The sequence below is a fragment of the Notechis scutatus genome, chromosome 5, assembly GCF_049901735.1.
Source record: "Notechis scutatus isolate UNSWTSFEM ecotype Mainland chromosome 5, rNotScu1.2, whole genome shotgun sequence".
NCBI lineage: Eukaryota > Metazoa > Chordata > Lepidosauria > Squamata > Elapidae > Notechis > Notechis scutatus.
Genome location: NC_142013.1, coordinates 12,615,978 through 12,631,515, shown reverse-complemented (window position 1 = coordinate 12,631,515; position 15,538 = coordinate 12,615,978). Strand labels below are relative to the sequence as shown.

General features: G+C 38.3%; 1 protein-coding gene across 1 annotated transcript in view; it reads right to left on the bottom strand.

Annotated features, from left to right (window-relative positions):
- The window catches only part of PIWIL4 (piwi like RNA-mediated gene silencing 4), a 56,265-nt gene that overhangs the window by 11,970 nt on the left and 28,757 nt on the right, over nucleotides 1-15,538 (bottom strand). Inside the window, exons 6-13 of the mRNA XM_026675593.2 lie at nucleotides 10,971-11,051; nucleotides 9,353-9,550; nucleotides 7,520-7,631; nucleotides 5,886-6,009; nucleotides 4,244-4,361; nucleotides 2,433-2,544; nucleotides 2,078-2,262; nucleotides 884-956 (exon numbers count right to left, since the gene is read on the bottom strand). Coding sequence (XP_026531378.2) covers nucleotides 884-956; nucleotides 2,078-2,262; nucleotides 2,433-2,544; nucleotides 4,244-4,361; nucleotides 5,886-6,009; nucleotides 7,520-7,631; nucleotides 9,353-9,550; nucleotides 10,971-11,051 — 1,003 coding nt within the window. The remainder of the gene's footprint in view (nucleotides 1-883; nucleotides 957-2,077; nucleotides 2,263-2,432; nucleotides 2,545-4,243; nucleotides 4,362-5,885; nucleotides 6,010-7,519; nucleotides 7,632-9,352; nucleotides 9,551-10,970; nucleotides 11,052-15,538) is intronic.

Sequence of the window (15,538 nt, the reverse complement as noted above, 5' to 3'; positions counted from 1 at the left end):
TGATCAACTTTTGCAATGTTCTGACAAGAAAAGTCAATAGGGAAGCCAGATTCACTTAACAACTGTGGCAAGAAGGGTCATTAAAAAAACTCATTTAACAACTGTCTCGCTTAGCAACAGAAATTTTGGGCTCAATTGTCATAACTTGACTACCTGTATCTAACTTTTAAATGTTTTAGATTATGTTAATTTTTTTAAAATTGGAACTACGCTGTGAAGGAAAACATTAACTTTCAACACCAGTACATTATATTCCAAAATCATGTCTCCAAACTCTTAAGACATCCTTTAAATAATAAAACAGTGGATCACTGCAACACAGATTTTAAATGATTAAGTGATTTCTATTGGTACCTGCAGAGAAAAATAATGAAATGCAAACCGGGTAGAGGCAGTAGAGAACATTTGGGCACAGGAAGGAAAATATGGTGGCCGGAAGCAACTAGTCTGCCTTCTAATATGCATGTTTTGTGGCTGGCTCCACTTGTCAAGATGACCTGCTTCTAAGAGATCTGAGACAGATTGCTTTCAAAAACTTTCAAATCACTCTACCATTCCAATTAGAAGTGGTTCACTTATAAACTCTTCCAACTCTGATTCCATTCCTTTGGACTTCAGAATATTCTGGAAATAAAAGCAGCTTCCATATCATGACTTACAAGGTCCCTTCCAACTCTGTTAATCTGTAATCTGTAATCAGGATACAGGGACATCTGTTGACATGCAAAACTTAGTCATAACTATACAAAATCTATGTTTCTATTTTGGCCAATTGTATTGCTTCTTTTGGAAAGACCATCCTTCAGGGTTTTTCTTCTAGTGACCTGGATAATCAGCAGTTAATACACTTCAAATGCAATTTTTATCAATTCAGCATGCATACCAGCTGTAGCTCAGGATTCGCGTGCTGTTGTAGGACTTTCACAAATGACATTGGGCCCTCTTTTATTGGCATACTGCAGACCAAAATGAGAAAATATTAGAAAACAATACCCTTCTGGCATTTTATGACACAGGGTGAAGCATATTTTTCAGGACACTATCTGCTTGTCAAAAATATGATGCCAAATGTAGATTAAAGTTCATCACCATTCTATCCATATAGTCAACATCTTTGCAGATTATTAGTAACCTATATTTACTTTCTTATGAGTGAAACATGATGTAAAGCCTCGGCAGCTCTAAGGCATGTTTCTCAACCTTGGCAACTCAAAGGTATGTTGGACTTCAACTCCCAGAATCCTCAGCCAGCATAGAGTTACTAAGGTTGAGAAACACTGGTCTATGGAGATATAATTCATAGAAACAGACAAGATGCATGGGACTAATTAAATGGTCATAAATTAGAATACTTTGCTTGCCCAAGCTAAATTAGGATTTTCCATTAAGCCTGGTTGTTAAAGCAAAGTGATTTTCAGATAAGGATAATTTCACATAAAGGACCATTTCATGTCTTCTTTTTATTTTCCCAGGCTTTTTAATTGCCTTATAATTGTATTTGTTTCTAAAAGGCTGTTGTGTTGCTGCCTAGTTTATATCATATTTTTATTTATTGATCCAATTTATATGGCCGCCTAGCTGAATAAATAATTCTGAGCAGCAAACAGAATTCAAATAAAATTAAAAACAAGAGGAAGAATCAGAAGGAACCTAAGCATGAATAGACTCCCTCAGTTAGTGAAGCTGATCCAAGCTGTGATAGTTATGCAAGATGGCCACTGGGATATACCAAACGGTGGGGGGTTCAATAATGTAGCTGCGACTGCCATCTTGATTTTTATGAGGGTTCTTCTTTCTGCAGATCCTTCACTCATGTTGTGTCAAATGCATCATGAGGCTCTTAAATAATGTGGCTGATTAAACATAGTGGATGGGTCATCCTGCCATTATGGAATAACAAAGTCAGGCCCCTTTATCCAGTGTACAGTCAAAAGCAAGCAAGCAATCAGTTCTGCTCCTCCTAAAATTTACTAAAATGTCTATCTGATTTAGAAAGCTAGGCTTAAAATGCTTGATAAGTACACATTAAAAAGGCCAATTAAAATGCCTGAGGAATGAAGAATTCAGCATAGCTCACATTGTGGGATATTGAAGATGAAAATTCATGGGACTTCCTACTCTTCTCAAGCAATTCAAAAAATTATGGGTCAGATCTGTATGGTTGTAACTACACAGGACGAGCCATCTCTCCAGACGAGTCTCGCTGATTGTCTTCATATTGCGCAAATCCTTGAACCAGTCCCCAGGGTTCACTGGAGAACACTGCAGGGGGAAAAAAAGGAACAAAAAAGCATAAAGACATCAGTCACTGAAAAGCAGCTCTCAAAAAAAGGGGGAGGGGCAAATGCCATTTCAAAGGCTTTGAAGGAAGTAGTTCTGCAAATGCCATTGCATGATGTGGATGACATGGATAACAAGCCCGTGTTACTTACTGTCTCATTCTGCATGAGGATTTTCTCTGGGGAGATCACACGTCCAGTCAAGGAAGCCTGGCATCCCATCTGCAACCCCCAATTTTCTAATTCAAAGCGAGCGTCTTTATTTCTGAAAGAAAACGACAACCCTCAAATCAATTGGGTCAAGAAGCTTTTGTATACTTTTCAATTATACTGATCATTGAGAAGCAAAACCTGATCGTTTTCATCTTTAGAGGGGCTTACTGTATCAGAAGAACACAGCAAGATTTTATTTTAAGACATTCAAGCACTCTATTGGAAATATAATTCATGCACACTATCTTCCCACCAAAGTGGTACCTATTTATCTACTTGCAATTGTATGATTTCGAACTGCTAGGTTGGCAGGAGCTGGGTGAGGATGGGAGGGAGCTCACCCCATCGCATGGAGCTTGGTCTCAAACCTGGCCTACCAGCTTCCCAGTCAACAAGCCCAGTATCTGTCTTAACCCCTGAGCCAACACATCCAACACATCACCTCCATAAACCCAGGGGACATCTTAATCGGGACAGGATTCTTTAAGTGATAAGTAACTAAGGCCAGTCCTAGTTTACCTTGGCGAAAATGGCAGCTGGAAGAAATCCCAGTATTTACAGACATTTAGGAACTGTTCATCATAATGACCAGCACAGGTCTGGCTTCATTGTCAACCATGGAAGATTTAAGAGTGACTTTGGGGTAGTCTTTCTTTCAACCTAACCAGCCCTGCAAGGGAGCTGTTTAGGTAAAAAAAATAGGAAGGACCCCAACATTTTGAGCTTCTACATTAAAAGTATGTATATATCTAATCAATAATATCAAACAAAAAATAATTAGCATCAGACATTTCTGGAGAGTATTTTTCAGTACTGAAGGAATTCCTCTGAAACTATTCATTTGTATTTCAGACTATAGCCCTTGTTTCTGAAAACCGATTGATACTTTAACTCCATCTAGTGGTTAAAAATGAAGAAGCAAATCTGTATACATTGAGTGAACTGAATCTTGAATTCAGTGAGACTTAACTTTGCAGGAGACATGATGTTATGTCCACCATAAGTTCAATTATTGAGGTTGAGTGCTGATTTTTTAAAACACTAAATCATCATGTTATGTCAATTCAAGCAGGACATAACCATGATTCTTTCCTGAAACAAGGTGTGTTACCTGTTCTTATACTTATTTAAAATACTTCTAAACCATTTCCCTATCTAGATCCCTTCCAGGGCCATGAATAGGAAGTGAGAAACTGCCATAGGCCTTGGAAAAAGAGTCATACTGTTCTGTACACTAGTAATGGGTCAAATTTATCACTGCTAGGGATCATTCAGATAGATATGCAAATTGCAATCAGGATGGAGGCACCTTGTTTTATATCTTGATGTCTCCTTTTAAATATCCAGTTACCTTAATACAGGGGTGTCAAACTCAATTTCATTGAGGGTTGTGTTTGACCTGGGGGAGAGGGGCCCCCCAGCTTGACAACACTCATGTCAGGAATGCCTGATGTGGCTCAAGTGCTGTGCCAGTGAAAACGGAGCTTGGGAGGGTTGTGCGCAGCCCTCCCCAGCTCCGTTTTCGCCAGCAGAGGCACTGTGGGACAGTCCTTTGCTGTTTCCAGGTGGCCCCACAGGCCAGATCTAAGCTCCCCATGGGCTGGATTCAGCCCTCGGGCCTTGAGTTTGACACCCCTGTCTTAATATAACGAGCTAAAGGCAAAATATGGAATATATAAACTTAGGAATTCATGGAGTCTGCTCATTATGGTCAGAAGTTGTGACACCAACCAAACTTCATAGAACATTACCTCTGAATGTTGTCAGCAAGTCTAGACAGCCGTTGATGTCTCTGTTGTGGGGCTAAGTGAGTGTGCTGAGCGAGATCTTTCATCAAGCGAAAGTCTGAAGTTGCATGTCTGCTAAGCCCTAACGTTAAAAAAAAAAAGGGGGGGGGGTATTTTGCTAAGCTCTAAGCCAGTAAGCAGCACACAGGACCAAAAGAATGGTGAAAACCAAGAATCAGACATATCATATCATTACAGCCCTAACCAGAGGTCTTCCCAGTTCAAGCTTAGCTTTCAATATCTACTTTTATAACTTCCCAGCCAGAGGATGTAAGGAGATAAACGTGAAGCCCAACTCCTGATGCCGATCCAAAACAGCTTTGCTACAGCCTTTCTCCAATTCTGGCCTGGAATTTTTGGGGGCGGGGGGAAAGCTCCTATACAAGTATTAACCACATATGGTTTTTAAAATCAGATGTATGCTATAACCTAGCTGTGATCATCTCCCTTCATCTGAGAGATCAGACCGAGATGACTCCTCCATGGCATCTTCCCAGTCAAACATGAGTCAGGCTCTTAATTCTAAAGTCTTAAATTCTAAAGCAAGCACTTGTTCATCTAGCAAACCCCTGACTCTTCAAAGCCCATTTGAGGTCTTGCGTGGTCATAAATAGATGCTGGAACAACAGCTCTCCTGATGAGAGGTCTAATACTGCTCGTATGTCACCTACAGGGAACTCTCCAGGGTCCTGATGCTGCTGGGGATCAGAATATTTGTAGTTCGGGGCTGAAGCTGATAATGTTAACTAGTCTGGGTAATAAAACGTCTGCAAGAAAACAACCAAGCTTGTAGTGATGCTGTTCGATACAATGTTCTATTAAATTATTTAAGATAAATATTCAGGTTATTGTGGAGTAACTGTATTAAAAACCTCCGGTATTCTGATTTGTCATAGTTCAGTGCTCTGTCTAAACAGAAGACACTTGTTATATAATTTTGCCACTACATCTATCATATTAATAGGTCTTCAGCTGCTTGATTTAAGTCTTTTCTGAAGAGGGGAATAACAATACTGGTATAGGTAGCCCTTGACCCATGACTGTAATTGAGCTTGGAATTATGGTCATAGATCACTGCAGTCATTAAGCAGGTCAACACATGACTGGCTCTGGTTTTACAACCTCTTTTGTTAAGCAAATCAATTTTACTCAATGGGCACTTTTGGCCAGAAACTCAAATTTAAATGGCTGAAACTGGCAAAAAAACAACAACAAAAATCATGATCAGACGACTGTGAGACATTGCAATCAGCCATAAAGGTGAGCCGGTTGCCAAGCAACCAAAATGCGATCTTGTGCTCTTTTATGCTGCAAGATCAAATCTGGATCAGTCACCAACATAGATTGGATCTTGTCTATATTCAAATTTTCATTTGACTAGAAACTTCATCTCCAATTTTTGAATATTGCAGAATTGGCTAAACAGAATAGAATAGAATTCGTTATTGGCTAAGTGTGATTGGATACACAAGGAATTTGTCTCTGGTGCATAAACTCTCAGTGTACATACAAGCAATAAGTAATAAACCATGATCACAGTCATCGTAATAAAGGTAAGGTCAGAATGCTAACAACTGCTTGGATGAGCCCAATTACATTGGTTTACCTGTCATGTAGCAAAGTTCCGGGATTAGATGCACTACACGGGGCTCAGCAGAACAATTGCCTCTACTCTTCAGTTGGCTAACAAGCATTGGTTGATTCAGATCAGTCACGACTACATCGTATTGCTGTTCACGGAAATATGAAATCAGAAGAAAGCAAGTCAGCTCCATTCCAAATCCCTGATGCTATAGTTCAGTGTTCATCAACCGTAGCAACTTCTTTTAAGATGTCTGGATTTCAATACCCATCATGCTGGCTGGGGAATTCTGGGACTTGAAGTCCAGACATTTTCCACTGTTAACAGAACATGTTGTTTTCCTAAATACTTAATATGTTTCCTAAGTACTTAATGTATTGTCTTATCTTGTTGTTTCCTATATTTTTACAGCTATTTTTCTAGTTTTTTTCTAGGTTTGTGCAGTGCTTAAGATCTGAACACATAGTAAGGTTGCTTTAAAATGTGCAAGAGGACTCACAAGTTACCTGCCTACTATCTTTAAAGAAATTGTCTTTAAATTATCTTGTGATAATCTGATTGGACCATAGCAATTAAATAATTCCGAGAAAACAATGAACCGTTAAAGATTTGAAAAAAGATGCTAGGAATTCTGAATACAGGTAGTCCTTGGCTTACAACAGTTCATTTAGTGACTATTCAAGTTACACTGGCACTGAAAAATGAACTAATGACTGTTTTTCACAATTATGACCTTTGCAGCATCGGCAATGTCATGTGATCAAAATTCAGACAAGCTTGACAACTGATTCATATTTGTGACGGTTGCAGTGTCATGAGGTCATACGATCCCCTTTTGTGATCTTCTGACAAACAAAGTCGACGGGGAAGCCAGATTCACTCAACAACTCTGTTACTAACTTATCAATGGCAGTGACTCAATTAACAACTGTGGCAAGAAAAGTCATAAAATGGGGCAAAACTCCATTAAGAAATGTCTCATTTAACAACAGAATCTGTGGGCTCAGTTGTGCTCATAAGACGAGTGTTACCTGTAAACCGGGGGTGTCAAACTCAATTTCACTGAGGGCTGCATCAGGGTTGTGTTTGACCTCGGGGGGCCAGGGTGGATGTGGCCAGCTTGATGTCACTCGTGTTGGGGGGGCTGTGGTGGGCTGAGCATTCTGCCAGCAAAAACAGGCTCCTGAGCTCCATTTCCACTTGCGAAATCTAGCTCCATTTTTGCTGGCAAAGGCACTTTGGGATGGTCCTTCACGGTTTCTAGGACACTCTGAGGGTCAGATCTAAGCACCCTGTGGGCCAAAACTGGCCCACGGGTCTTGAGTTTGACACCCTGCTGTAAACTGTTTCCACTTATGTACAAAGCAATGCATAACCAAATATTTTCTGGATCTGGCATTTTTATCCACCTATCAAGTCCTTCCCAAGACCCTGAAACAAGCAGATGTTTGATGGTATTAAAGATTTATTGTTATTATTCTATTAAGACAAGACACCCTGAGAGTTTTTGTCAATCTGCCATCCTTCAGATCTGTTGGATTATAGCTCTAATGTGACCAGTTTGGGAATGCTAAAAATTATAAGTCAATACAATTAACGGTGCCACATTTACAAACATTGGAGCAGAGTCTTCATGCAATATCCAGATTCTCGATTACCTGTTTGTAATAATCCTCATAAGAGATCTGAGTGCCATCACGCTTCTGGAATGTATCTGTTGGTTTTATAGACCATTCAATATCATCAATACGATATGTTTTGTTGTTGTACCTGAAATGCCAAGTAAAAAAAAAATCTAAATAAACTGGATAGTCTTATGTATTCTCTAATGTGCCCTGACATAACTCTTTCTTCTACACGCCCACAAAAACCAAATAAACGATATAATTAAGTATAATAAAATATAGGTGTGTAGGTAAAATTCCTGTTCTTTTGTGGAAAAAAAATACATGTTGTCACTTTTCAGGAGAGACAAAGTATAATGAGGCATGATAACTATTTTGTGTTATGTTTTGTTAATTTGCTGGTCCAGATTTTTGTTTAAACATATTTTTTAGAATAGAATAAAATAGAATAGAATTCTTTATTGGCCAAGTGTGATTGGATACACAAGAAATTTGTGCATATGCTCTCAGTGTACATAAAAGAAAAGATTCATTTGTCAAGAATCAAAGCACAACACATAATAATAGTCATAGGGTACAATAAGCAACAAAGTTACAGTTATACAGTCATAAGTGGGAGGAGATGGGTGAAAGGAAGGATGGGAGGATTAATAGTAATAGTGATGCATACAGTAAATAGTTTGACAGTGTTGAGGAAATTATTTGTTTAGCAGCGTGATGGCATTCAGGAAAAACCTGTTCTTGTGTCTAGTTGTTCTGGTGTGCAGGGCTCTATAGCGTCGTTTTGAGGGTAGGAGTTGAAACAGTTTATGTCCAGGATGTGAGGGGTCTGTAAAAAATTTTCACAGCTCTCTTTTTGACTTATTCTATTTATTAGTCTTGTTGTGTACTTATGAATAAGTTTGGTAAATAAAATTTATACAGTTTTTTACTATGAACTATCTTTCAAGATACCAAAACAACATCATAAAAGTATTATTTACATTAAAAGAGACACAACAGCATCACTTAAACAAAATAAAACCAGCCAAGATTTATTTTTTTCCCACTACTGGAGAAAAACAGTCCTAAATATAGCAAGAAGGAAAAAATAACACCTGCAAGTGAAATTGTAGAAAAACAAATTTGCTTTTTCCCAAAATTATTCCTTAGCTTAGAGTGGTCAGTAAAATTTCTGGATCATTTGCAAGTAGAGTGAAATACTTTCCAAGCCCAAATTAGGATTGATGTAAGCATAAGATATAATAACAGTAAGTGGGTTCATGCAAGAAAAGACAATGAGAAAAACTTGATTTCTGGTTTTAGAATGTGTATTGAAGTACCTAGGTGAAATAACTTAAGATTCTAGTAGAACAAATAAAATGAGATTTGACCAGATTGATATATGACTGAAAGTTGATGTAATTGTTGCATATTATATTATTTATTTGGCAGATGTGTGGAATTATTACATTTTGATGGTTATTGGATTGGAAAGAATGTTGTTTAAGAGATAATTTTATGACTGAACCAACCTATAAGCCTCAGGAAAAAATTAATCTCGCCATCCAATCAAATGACTTAGTGCGGTATACAACACAGTTAAAAAAAATCCATACAAATTAATATTCATATTTTAAAAAAACCTTAAAATTATTAAAAGTAAAAAAACAGAATAAAAATAAATTTGGCAGGTATTAATTACCCAGAAGCCATCTTAGTATTTCCCCAAATTCCTATGTAAGTAAATTCTAAAATATACAATACAAAACTACTAAATGAGTCAAAATTCTGAGTCTGCTCTTAAATGGTTGAAGTTAGCAACTGAAATGAATATGAAGTTACTAATGCTTAAAAAGACATGGTTTCCATAAGGTTAAATTGTACCTTGTAAGAACAATAAGCCCCACCAATTCCTTCTCACAGTTTTCTGGAAAACAGGTCCTCTCTGAATTATTATACAGATTAGTCATGAACTCCAAAACATTTTCACTCCGAAGGACTTTGTGGCTCACATCTGCACAAAGCATGACTTTGTTCTCAAAATGTCCAACAGAAACCGCAAATCCTGGCCAGAGAACCAGCCTAAAAGGGGAAGACAAAGACCTTTTGAGTTAGTTTATTGACACAGACTCCAAGCAGCCCGGCAACGAACAGAACACATGTATAGAATACATGTGCAAAGCAAAAAAAAAAAAAGTTAAGGATGAAACATTCTGACGTAGGAAAGGGGCCTCTAGAAACACTTCGAAGCAACATTTGCATTAAAAAAAATGTCATGAAATCTAAGGTCAACATCACTGTCTCCTCTGAGCACACCAAGAATCAAACCCAGATGGCAAAATGGGTTGTTACTTCCTTAATGGAATGGAGCTATAATGTAACTCTGGCTGCAAGGTTGGGGGAGGAGAAGCCACAGCCCCCTTTTGCAGGGGTTTTGAAGTATAATGGCATGGGTACCTTATTTTGATCTTATTTGTTTGTTTTGAGTTTATAATGACTGCCTGTTCTGTTCTGTAAGCAGGGTTTTATTATGATTTATGAATTTATGAAGTTCATAAAAGTTTATGAATTGCCACGATTCCATTAGTCCAGTAGTCCAGGGAGTAAGTAAATACATCAATAAATAAGGGGGAGGGTGTGGGTTTTGTAAATATTATTATTATTATTATTATTATTATTATTCCAGTTGGTCACACAGTCAGCCAGTTGTTTAAATGGGATGTAGTATTTTTGTCTACCTATTGCAGCCCAGGCAAGCCAAAAGGTGGGACACCCCTGCCCTAAGCAGTCAAGCATATCATATGAACCAACTCTGTGGTTTATGGGCCGAGAAAACAATATTCATTAGTTAAACGATGGATCAAGTAACCATAGCTAATGTTCTGCAAGTACAGGTAGTCCTCGTCTTACAACAGTTCACTTAGTGACTGTTCAAAGTTACAATGGCACTGAAAAAAGGTGACTTATGGTCATTTTTTACACTTAGGACCATTGCAACATCCCCCATGGTCCCATGATTTACATTTGGATGCCTGACAACTGATCACGTTTATGATGGTTGCAATGTTGCGTGACAAGTGACCTTCTGACAAGCAAAGTCAATGGGGAAACCAGATTCACTTAACAACCAAGTTACTAATTTAAGAACTGCCGGGTTTCCCTTAACAAAGGTGGCGAGAAAAGTCATAAAATGGGGCAAAGCTCACTGAACAAATTTCTCACTTAGCAACATAACGTTTGGGCTCAATTGTGGTCCTAAGTTGAGGACTACCTGCATAGCTTCTGATTCATTTTGGATTACTTGTCATCCATCAACACAGCTTATCTCCCAATGAGATAAGGCTACAAATAATATATGGATAAAATGGTGTCAATCAGATTAATGGATAACTTTGAAAAAAATTATCTCAACAGATAATTAGTTATTCATGGATGAAATAACTTTTTTTTGCCACAGAAATATTTAGGCTGCAAAGATTTCAAGGTGAGCTATCCAACTCACTTGTGTTGAGGGACTTCCACTGGATCAGAGGGACTGTAGAAGTTCCGTCCGATCTGATACATTGACAGCTTTTGTAAAACCCTGGTATTGAATGTAAGTATATATATTGTATTAGTACACTGCAGCAAATATTGTATCATTTCAACACTGATAAATTGAAACATACACATTCTGCAATCTAACCAATCGTTTAAAATAAAATGTTCAACGATTCCTCATCAAACTCAACTGCTACAAGGTTTGGTCCATTATTCAAAATTTTTATGCATGATTTGGATGAAGTGGTAAACGCAAGCAAGATTCTGTTCTGAGAATCACTCTCCATAAAAACTGTTTTAGCCTTCTTGTGGAGTTGACAAGGCTGACTTAAATCCTGCAAGTCTGACTATGCAGTATCTCCTTCCACTTCTGATACTCCTATGATTTAGGGAGGTATCTATGTGTGACTCTTTTCTGTCTATAACGGACTTAGGATACATTTTACCTTGGACACTTGTGTAATGGAACTTGTATATTTTTGTCAAGGTTATCTTCTTTACTATCTATATAGAATAGATTGAGCTGGAAGGGACCTTGGAGGTCTTCTAGCCCAGCCCCCTGCTCAAGCAGGATAACCTATACCATTTCAGATAACTGACTGTCTCGACCAAGGGTCTTCAAACTTGGCAAGTTTAAGACTTGTGGACTTCAACTCCCAGAATTCCTGAGCTAACATAACTGCAGAAGGAATTCTGGGAGCTGAAGTCCACACATCTTAAAGCTTGAAGACCCCTGGTCTAGACTCTTCTTAAAAACATCCAATATGGAGTGCCTATGATTTCTGAAGACCAGCTGTTCCACTGGTTAATTGTCCTCACTGTTAGGAAGTTTCTCCTTAATTCCTGGTTGCTACTCTTTTTGATTAGTTTCCAACCATTGTTTCATGCCCTGCCCTCTGGTGCTTTGGAGAATAATTTGACCGCCCCCTTCTTTGTGGCATCCCCTCAAATACTAGAATACTGCTTTCACGTCACACTGAATTCTTCTTTTCTTTAAACTAGCCAAATTCAAATCCTGCAGCCGTTCTTCATGTTTTAGTCTCCAGGCCTTTGATCATCTTAATTGCTCTTCTCTTCTCCATTCTACCCAAAACACTTTCAATTCCAGAGACCTCTCAAAAAGGGAATTTATCTTGCTGGAACAGATGGGCTTTGGTAAAAAATTTATCCAAGCAATAGAAGCTATATATCATAACCAAACGGCAAAGGTAATGATAGAGGGAGAACTGATAGACTCTATTGATATAAGAAAAGAAACAAGACAAGGGGGCCCACTGTCACCTTTGTTATTTGTGTTAACCTTGGAAGTGTTAAACAGAAATATTAGAGAAGAAAAGGATATAAAAGGGATGAAAATTAAAAAGGAAGAATTTAAGTTGCAAGCATTCGCAGATGATCTGGTTTTCATTTTAGAAGACCCACTAGAAACAGCATCAAAATTGATAGAAAAGATAGAGGTATATGGAAAGGTGGCTGGGTTGAAAATAAATAAAGATAAAACAAAGATCTTCACAAAGAATATGCTATCAAGACAAAAGGAAGAACTGGCGGATGTATTGAAAATCCAGGTCACGAATAAGATCAAGTACTTGGGGATACATTTGACAGCAAGATGTAGTACACTAAAAGAGAATAACTATATTAAACTTAAGCAGCAGATAGCGCTAGATTTGGCGAAATGGGAAAATTTACAACTGTCATTAATAGGAAGAATATCAACAATCAAGATGAATATATTACCCAGAATTTTATATTTGTTCCAAACAATTCCAGTTAGGCTTGGAAAAGATTATTTTGAAGATTTAAATAAAATTGAAATATGTGTGTGTGTGTGTGTGTGTGTGTGTGTGTGTGTGTGTATGTATGTGTATGTGTATATATATATATATATAAGCTCTTTGGACTTCAAGTTTTTCATAAGTCCTGGTCCCGTGGAGAAAACCCGAATAACCAAAGATCCACATACAAATACCCGCGAGAACCTCAGAAAACAAATATTGCACCTCTACGGGGAGGAAACCCACCATCTAACCAGGACGTATGAAAAACTTGAAGTCCAAAGAGCTTCCATTTTATGTGACCTCGCATTCCTATGCAACTGCCGAGATCAAAATTTAATTCCCACAAGCTTCCAATTGAAATTCCACACCAACACAGCAGCCACCAAACGCATCCTAAAAAGAACAGAATTGGCCCTAATTAGAAATGAACTTCACACAAAAAGATTTCTCCTAGACCAAATCAACAAAGATCTTCTCACACTTCACCTCAGACTCAGCAACAAGATTCACCCCTTACTTTGGGACAAATCCAAACAACTCGCTGTCTGGAGAGCCGAAACACAGACCACCCTCAAGACAGACACACACACCAACAAACTCAGAAAACTACAACAATGCCAGAAACCAACTCCTCTCCCCTCACAGCCACACATGAAACAAACAGTGCACAACATCTCAGACAAGATCCTCACGAAGCCGAAACCAAGGTCCTTTCAAAAGGATTCAACTTTGCTGTTGCTCCCAAACACATCCCCACAGAAACCATCATATGCGGAGTTGAAACCAGCCTGACCAAAACCAACCCTGATGATGCTAATAGAATCAGACTCGAAATCACCAACATCCTCTGCACTAGCAAACCACCCAAAAGCAACTTATCCAAAGAAGAACAAACTGCACTACGTAACCTGAAAGAAGACACCAGCATAATAATCCTACCAGCAGACAAGGGCAACGCGACAGTGGTTATGAACACATCTGACTACCAAACCAAGTTAACCAACCTACTCCTAGACCCCACATACAAACCCCTAAAGACAGACCCCACCACCTACCTAGAAAAAACCACCAGATCCAAAATAAAAGCCTCCCCCATTGTTAGGTATAACATTGATACCAAATATGGTTTGGGTGAATAAATATATAAAACTTAGATATCATGGTTTAAGTGCTTATCACTTTAAGCACAATGCAGCAGGCAATTAGCCGATTAAGGGTGCGGTTAGAAGTTACAATATAAGGAAGCATTAGAAGCTGGAAAGACTGTCTGTGACTGTAACTGTGTGCTGCTGCGACTAACTGTGTCTTACTGTGACTAACTGTGATTACTGACTGTGAGTGCCTGTGACTGAACTGTTATTGTTTGCTACTGTTTACTGATTTACTGCGTAATTCTACTGAATATCCAGCGTTTGTTTCTCTGGAGAGTGAAACCGGAGGAGGAGAAGATATCTTTATCGGCTGATAAAGATATTGCAAGGACTCTTAACTTGGACTATACTAGTGAGTCTTACTGGATGGAAATACTGTGAATGACTTAATGGACTGAATGACAATGCTTTAAACTCTAACTGGATTAAAAACTATTTAAACTACAAACAGTGTTTGTGTTCAGTGTGTGTATACTCTAGGGCCCTTCCTGGTTTGACTACTGCTGCAATACTCTTCTAGGGTTAATCCCCAAACCCTAACATTGGTTATGGGCCCAGCAGCATAGTCTAACTAACCAGGATATAGCAGAGAGAGTTGGTGTGAGTTGCACATTACTGTAAAAACAAACTGTTTTAATTAGTTTAAAATAGTCAAAATATCTGAAGAGTAATGGCACAAGTAAATTTGTCACAACTGTCCATGATATCCAGGCTGGATGGAACAAACTATGTTTCATGGTCAATGAAATGTAGTTTACTTCTACGCAGAGAAGGATTGTGGGACATTATAGCAAACCCACCAGATGTGAGTAGCTGGGATCCTGCTAATGATGATGATAAAGAAAAGTTACAAGACTTTAAACTGAAGAATGAGCAGGCTTTATGCATCATAGGACTGACTCTCTGTGATCAGCAGCTTGTTCATATTCGTGGAGAAGAAAATGCTGCAAACTGCTGGGAGAACCTCAGGAAGATTTATGTTCGGGACAGTGTAGGAGCACATATAAATCTTACACGGAAGCTTTTTCGAACGCATCTTCAGAGGAATGGAGATATGTTAGTTCATTTAAACTGTATGAAGAGCATTTTTCAAGATTTGCAAGAAAAAGAGCTTATATTTAATGAACTGCAAAAAGTCTACATAATATTATCTTCATTAGATCAAAGCTATGATGACTATGTGACTTCGTTAGAAGTATTGCCAAAAGAAAGCCTCTCATTAACCGAGATTACAGGCAGGCTACTAGAAGAAGCCAGAAGAAGGCGTGAGCGTGACGAGCTGAGAGAAGATAATAAAGAAGAGAAATTATCTTCAAAGCTTGAAAGAAACCAGCAAAGCGAAGTAAAGCACCTGGAAGAAGAGAATTTATCTTCGACGGCATACACAATTAAAAAGTGTTTTAATTGTGGAGGCAGAGGACATCTGGCAAAGTTCTGCAAAAAGAGAAAAAGCCAGAATGTAAAAAAGCCAAAGAAAGCATTTGAACTAGCCACGTTTAGCAACTCTGATGTGAAGAATAATTTATGGGTGGTTGACAGTGGCGCATCCCACTGCATCACAAGAGATAAGACAAAATTTATAAAAATGTCTACAAGCT